A 7,863-nucleotide genomic window follows, 5' to 3' on the forward strand; every position below is an offset into this window, starting at 1 on the left:
TTTTTTTTTTAAGATTGGTTAAATCTAATTAATACATGCTAAGAGCATCCAATGACAATCAAAGTAAACAGTTAAAAAATAAAAACCCTAAGTAATATATTAATTGATGAGTAATATTTTCACTTTACTCTCTTCAGCAGACCGAAACTGAATGAATTGTTTCAGAATTAAATATGTTAAGAAAATTGTAGACAAATGGATGTGTCAGCAAACAAAAGAGACTGTCATTCATTCTAATTACTAGAAAGCTCAGGGTGACCTATATTTTCAATATTAAAAATGTTTCTCTTTTAAAAATAAATTTAAATGTATCTATGTTCCTAGAATCAATCTAGTAATAATGGTTATTACTTATATTCAGATAGTTGTTTTCTCAACATAAACAATAATTTTCAAAACCTGCTCCTGATGAAACAGTAAACACACTGGTATTAAGAAATATTTATTTATTTATTTATTTATTTTTAAAGCAAAGGTTTGAATCCCTTACAAAAGTTCTGTGTAGACCTTTTTGAATTCAGTGAAAAAATCTAATTTTGATATTGTTGTAAAGTTCTTTCTTTTTTTTTTCATCTACACTTTCAATTTCCAACTCCTGTGTCTACACCTTTAATATTCTGACTCATAATTCAAGCCATGAAGATGTTTTTCCACAACTCCTCCAGGATAAAAAAAAGCCCATATTAATTTATGTTAGTAATAATAACATTGGACAGTCTGAAACTGCTTATGTGGCTTATATAAAAGGGGTTTTCCACTAGAAGTTTAACTCAAGCAGGGCGAGATGGCTCATGCCTGCAATCCCAACACTTTGAGAGGCCAAGGCAGGTAGATCACTAGAGCTCATGAGTTCAAGACCAGCCTGGGCAACATGGTGAGACCCTGTCTCCACAAAAAAATACAAAAATTAGTTTATCTATTATTTTATATTTTCTATTTTATTGATTTCTATTATTAAATATTTTCTTTATTATTTCCTGGCTTCTACTGACATGGATTTATTTTTCTTTATTTCCCTAGCTTTACAAAATCTTCTATCCAGACCACAAAAAATTTTCTCCATATCAGCAATAAGACTGTTTCGCTATCTTATTTATGTGTTTACCGGAGTAGTGCATTTAAATTTTTTTCTATAACTTTTCTTTGCATTCACAACTTGGCTAACTGGTGCAAAAGCCCTAGCTTCTGGCCTGTCTTGGTTTTGATAGGCCTTCTTCACTATGCTTAGTCATTTCTAGCTTTTGATTTAAATAAGAGACATGTGACTCTTCCTTTCACTTGAATACTTAAAGGCCATTGTAGGATTATTAATTGGTCTCATTTCAATATTGTTGTGTCTTACAAAATAGAAAGGCCTGAAGAGAGAGAGAGATGAGTGGGTGGAGCAATCAAAACATACATCATTTATCAATTAAGTTCAGTGACTTATATGGGCAGTTTGTGGTTCCCTAAAACAATTACAATGGTAACATCAAAGATCACTGATCACACATCATCATACATAATGAAAACTGATACAATCATAATGAAAAAGTTTGAAATATTGTGAGAATTTCCAAAATGTCACATAGAGATATGAAGGGGGCACATGGCACTGGAAAAATGGTATTGATAGATTTGCTCATTGCAAGGTTGCCACAAACCTTCAGGTGCAATAAAGTGAAGCATAATAAAATGAGATAGGACTGTATTTGGTCAAACATCATTCTGGGTGTGTTTGCGGAGGTGGCTCCTCTCTGCAGGCAGGTCCCCATTGACTTCCCAACTCTCAGCAGAGAGGATAGCTACTCTCTGCAGCTGGTCATCCCGTCATCTCTCAGTTGTCCTCTACCGTGCTATTGCTGATCCTGGGACTTTCATTGACCTCAGAGGGGCGGAAGTGCATGTGGATTGGTCCATCCGTGACCATGGGTGGGCAGATAAAGGCACCGCAAGACCCCACTCCAGTCCACTGGTGTGGCAGCCTGACCCCCAGCCTTCAGACTCTTCCTGGCCTGAGGATGGGGCCTTACAGGTACCCGCTCCCTTCCACCTAGGAGCCCATCTGCCTCCTGACGCCTTCCATGGTGCACAGGCTGCTTGTGCCAAGGGGCACCTGCAGGCCAACGCTTCCCCCTCATTCACTCTTGTCTGGTCCAACATCCAGAGGGGGCTGAGGTGGCAGGGCTCGATCATGCGTATACCCGGCAGGGTTATGACAGTGCCTGGGCTCAGCTCCACCTACTCCTAGGTTGGATCAGGTGCAGAGAGTGGAGAGAGACCAGGCAGTAGGAGCAGGCACTTCCGAGCCTGCAATGGCAAAGGGGGCCTTCCCGGCTCTCAAGAGCACACAGAGGCCCAGGTCTACCGTCCGGAATTGGACAACTGCAGCTGTGCCTGGGGATGTGGGGCTCCTGCCTGCTCCCAGCCCTCAAGAGCACACGGAGGCCCAAGTCTACAACCCTGACGTCGGTGGCTGCAGCCGCACCCATGATGGGCAGGGGTCCTGCCTGCTCCCAGCACACAGGAGACCCGGGTATGCTGCACCGACTTTGGCGGCTGCAGCTGTGCCTAGTCGGGCAGGGGCTTTCAGGGGCGCCCTGGATAGAGTAGAACGCAGGCCCTGGCTGTAGGGAGTGGCAGGCTCCGAGGTCACCCAAACGCCTGGCGGACCCCAGGGGACTGGCCCTGGGAGGCCTGCGCAGAGCCTCCTCCCGAGGCCCAGGAACTCCAGCATGCCAGCTGCACATCATGGAGCTTCTCAATGTTGAATGCACTATGGATTACATCCAGTGCTTTTAGGTACTATGTATATTTAAACGTGGTTTTCATCTCTAGAAGTTGGATTTTTTAAAGTATCTTCCACATCTATAAATTTCTGAACATATGGTAAACAGTATAATTGTTTTAATGCCATAACTTGAATCATTCTAACATATGTGTCAGTTCTGAGTCAGGTTTGATTTGTTGATTTTTTTCCTTACATCATATTTTCCTGCTTTTTTTCATGCTTAGTAAATTTTCATTGGAAAATTTTCTTTTACTGGGTGTATTTGTAATCCTAGAAATATCCTTGAATTTCTTCTGGAGTGCTACTAAATTACTTGGATACGGTTTGAAACTGTAGTCACTTGTTTCGAAGATTTGTTAGGTACAACCAGAACAGTGTTTAGTTTAGAGCTAATTGTTGAAACTCTTGAAGCAAGACACTTTCGTTTGCTAAACTCAATGCCTCAGGAATTCTTAGGTTTTCATTCTGGCACATAAATAGCTTGAGAACCCACAGAATTCCCAGCCTTTGCATAAGCATTGGGCGCTATTTACCTTAATCCATTAAGTAGTTCTTTCCTCATTCTTGGATAGCTTCCTCACACACATATGCAGATCAGCGCTCAGCTAAACTCAAGCAGGGCCCTCTCTCTGTGTATTAGTCCATTTTCAAACTGCTATAAGGAAATACCCAAGACTGGGTAATTTATAAGGAAAGCGGTTTAACTGACTCACAGTTCCACATGGCTGGGGAGGCCTCAAGAAACTTACAATCATGGTGAAAGGTCAAGAGGAAGCAATGACCTTCTCAATGACCTTCTTCACATGGTGGCAGGAAAGAGAAGTGCAAGCAGGGGAAATGCCAGACGCTTATAAAACCATCAGATCTCATGAAAACTCACTCACTGTCACCAGACCAGAATAGGAGAAACCGCCCCCATGATCCAATCACCTCCCTCCCTCAACATATGGGGATTACAATCGAGATGAGATTTGGATGGGGACACCGAGCCAAACCATATCATTCTGCAAGTCGTGAAAGATTTTTCTATGTTTAGCATTAACTTTTCTGACGCTTTTTATGACAAATTCTGCCTTAGTCTGGTTGCTCAGTTCTGTCTCCTTTATTTCTGTTTTGTTCAAAAGTTGTACGCCTTGATATAAAGGTGAATATCTAATTTTATTTCAGCAACTTGTACATAGTTGCCATCAAAAAATATTTACCAAATAAAGGAATAAACATTTTCATCATAAGATAAACTTCATCATAGCAACAGCTCGTTTAAATGATGCTGGTTTTGTTTTTTTATAACATATGCCAAGTATTTTTATTTAATAATTTACTAATATTATTTTTAAGTTGTGTTGGGTAGTTAATCTAAATCAACAATATATAACTGTGATGAGAGTCAGAAAATTTCTATTGTTTCTAAAAGTATTGGGAATTATCCACTGCTCCTAGAATAAATATGATAGTAGACTTGGTTCTGATATAAATATTTTTACCTTATTGAATATGTTTTCCTACTGTTCCTACAGCACAGGGCATATTTCTATTTAATGGCTTGCTGGATATTTGCATAATTGATGTAATATTTGATAACTTTTAATATTTAATAACTTTAATGTTTTGGTAATATTTTCAGGAATACTTAAAATATTTCCTTATTAAGTATGTTCAACATTGCCTTATTTTGGTTTGCTTACTTGATAGTACAGGTATTATAATTTATTTAACGATATATTTAAATATATAGCCTTCCAAAATCTCAGGCAGCATACATGCAGAAACATTATACCTTTATAAAGTCAAAAATTTTACATTGTTTAAAGATAAAATTTTTCTCTGGCGTATCTGTAATAAAGAAAGAGAATCAAAATGTATTTTGAGGCCTTTGGGGACATATCTTGAGCAGCCACCCACATCAGCAGAACATTTTTCCAAGCACCCGTTTTTTTATTTAAAAATACATGAGATTTTCTCAACATAATACATCCATGTTTATTCCAATGCAGAATAGTAGTTTCAATGTTGAATTATTTTGAGTTCTATTTATACTTCTAAGATAAACAAACAAAAACAAGAATATGTTAACATTTTTATTAAGTGACCCCCCAAAACCCCACAACATTTAGCCTCTGAGAAACATACTCCTTTAATAGAATAAATAAATAAATACAATAAGCATTTTTTTCATAATACATGTTAGGATGTATTTTATTTCATGCCAATAGCAGACTCCGTGTGAAAACGAGTCATGGGTTGGGAAAAATACTGTGATCCAAAAAATTCATAACGTCTAGGATCCTTTTCCAGATTATACTAGAATTAAGGAAATGAACTAACTTTCTCTTGTATAGCCACGGGCCTTCAAAAGTGTTCCCAAAAACCTTTTCTCTGTGTTCCAGCTTCTCATCTGTCTTAACACCGGGAGCCACAGAAAGTGGACATGCTCACAGTACAGGAAATAGAGCTTTGAACTGTTCTTTTAATGACGTGGATTTTTTGGTGAACTCACTCTATTTTGTCGTGGTATCTTTGGCTCATAGGTTTGTGAGGCAATTTATAGCAACAGGCTATAAAAGTTTTTTTTTTCTAAATAAAGATAATAGATCCACCAAAGTTTTGAATTCCACATGGTATTCTCAAACCCCCACACTGAAATGGGACTAACTTGCCCAGTCAAGTGGTGAAGAAAGTTTCCTTGTCAAAACATGTAAATTCCTGCTGAGTTTGTGTCCCTAAATTAGAATTTTTTTCCATCTCAGGTTTTTCTCCTGCTGATCACTGTCCAAAGCATCTCACTGTTCATCTTTCCCCCCAGAGTAAGTTCTATTTGTGTTGACCTAGGCCTCGTTATTGTGTACCACGAGAGCATAAGACTGACTAAGGCAAAACATTTATGGCAAAAAAGCATTTTAAAAGAATTCATGGCAAAAAAATTATATTTAAAATCATCACCTCTAAATTTGTTCATTAATTTCTCTTTCCATAATTTCATCTTAATGTTTTTGAACTAATTGTCTCTTGATTTTACTTGCCTCTGAGACCTTAAAAAAGCATTTGAGGGTGATATAATTGGACATTGAATGTTAGAAGATGGCTAAATGGTGGCAATACTTGTTGATCAAAATTAACTCATGATAGTACTGACATGTTTTTCTAGGAGTTGGGATCATTTCTAATTTAACTGGGATTCATTTATAAACAATTCATGCTAAATATATTTCCTAAACTTTCTAAGTATCTTTTTCTCTAGCTATTATACCGTTTTCCCCTACTTTAACTAGATTAACTAGTCATTAGGAAAAGAGAGAAAAAATGACTGAATGATGGAATTCAATATTGTAAAGCAGGTATTCTCATAAGTGAAAAAATGCTACATAGATTTTACCAAGAGTTAATTGCTTTTTTCTTAGTCTTGTTCCACTTGTGAACTTTGTGTCACTTAATACTATTCCCTCATCAATTCCAGGTCTGACATCTTTTTGAAAGTCAAACATATCTATCCTTGCTTCTTAGGACTTCTTTTCAGAGATCATCTTGTCTTAATCCAAAATTCTTTAGTCAGTGACCTTCTCAGGGCAGCTTTCACATCCTTGTTTCTCAATGTGTAGATGAATGGGTTGAGGGTGGGTGTGACAATGCCATAGAAGAGAGCCATGATCTTCCCCCGGTCACGAGAATAGCTAGAGGGAGGCTGTACATACATACTGATGGCCGTGAAGTAGAAAAGGGAGACCACCACCAAATGTGAGGCACAGGTATTGAAAGCCTTCCAGAGACTTTCAGCAGAGCGGATTCTCATTACTGCCTGAGCAATGAACACATAAGTGCCCAGGATGAGGGTGAGTGGCACCAGGAGAAGCAAAGCGCCTAGTACATTGAGCTCAGTTTCGTTCACACCAATGTCAATACAGGCTAGTTTCAAAAGGGCTGGAACTTCACAGAAGAAATGGTCCAACACCCTCTGTCCACATCTTGGGGCCACCACTGTGAGAGTGGACTGGATAACGGAGTTAGCAAAACCACTGATCCAAGTGCCAGCAGCCATGTGGATACAGCATCTCTGGTTCATGATGACTGGGTAGTGAAGGGGCTTGCAAATGGCAGCGTAATGGTCAAAGACCATGATAGCTAGAAATATGGATTCAGTAGAACCCAGGGCCAAAAATATATAGAGTTGGGCAACACAACCCCCATAGCTAATGATCTTCTGCTCCCCGGAGGTTGACCAGCATCTGTGGGACAGTGCTGGTGGTATAGCAGAGGTCCAGAAAGGACAGATTGGAGACAAAAAAGTACATGGGACTGTCAAGCTGGGGATCCAGGCAGGAAACTAGGGTAATGGAGATGTTTCCAAATAGGGAAAAGATGTAGGCCACCAGAAAGATTACAAAGAAGGGTGTCTCCAGCCAGGGACGGTCAGAAAATCCCAGTAGGATAAAATCATGTAGCGAGCTTTGATTGTTGATCCACATGTCAGCACTGGTAGGTGAAATTTCAGCTGAGACCTCTAAATACCCACAGTTAGGGATAGACATCAATAGTAAGAGGAAATCACTGAGCATTAGAGATCAGAGATGCTAAGATTAAATTTTCATTTTTGCTCTAATCTGCATCTGTATCTTCATGACAGTAAAATGTCATTTGCATCTACATCTTGGTTATGATAAATTGTGGAGACAACATCATCAATGTAATATTGAAAGATTACTAAGAAAATAATAAATACCACACCAACAACATATTTGGGAATTTTGCTTCTTTAATATATGCCTTCTGGTTAGCTATTCACTTCATTTGAGTTTTCATATTTTCTCTTCTAAACAGTTTTATTAGTACCACCATCAACTCTACATTCATGGATATTTAATGGTGGCAACAGAGTGTAGATTAAAACAGAAGGAAAAGGCAGAGCTTCCCACAAACAGGTCAAACGAAGGCCAGCATGAAGACTACAGGAGGATCTGCAGCCAGGGAGAGCAAAGACATCTTGGTATGTTCATCCGCTTTATACAGATCATGGTCAGAAAACACCGTAAGAACTGCAGCGCTTCATAAAGTCTGCATGATAAAAGGATGGAGTGTCAGGACTCGTTTTACCCCTTTCA

The 7,863-nt window shown here is 38.8% G+C and overlaps 1 protein-coding gene across 1 annotated transcript; it reads right to left on the reverse strand.

Annotated features, from left to right (window-relative positions):
* Positions 1–6,287: 6,287 nt before the first annotated feature.
* On the reverse strand, positions 6,288–7,230 carry LOC105513841 (olfactory receptor 2B2-like). Its single transcript, XM_011944875.1, is given in 2 exon segments — positions 6,288–6,969; positions 6,971–7,230. Coding segments are annotated over 2 exon segments (942 nt in total).
* Positions 7,231–7,863: the final 633 nt, after the last annotated feature.

Source organism: Colobus angolensis, unplaced genomic scaffold (genome assembly GCF_000951035.1).
Source record: "Colobus angolensis palliatus isolate OR3802 unplaced genomic scaffold, Cang.pa_1.0 Scaffold237, whole genome shotgun sequence".
NCBI classification, from domain to species: domain Eukaryota; kingdom Metazoa; phylum Chordata; class Mammalia; order Primates; family Cercopithecidae; genus Colobus; species Colobus angolensis.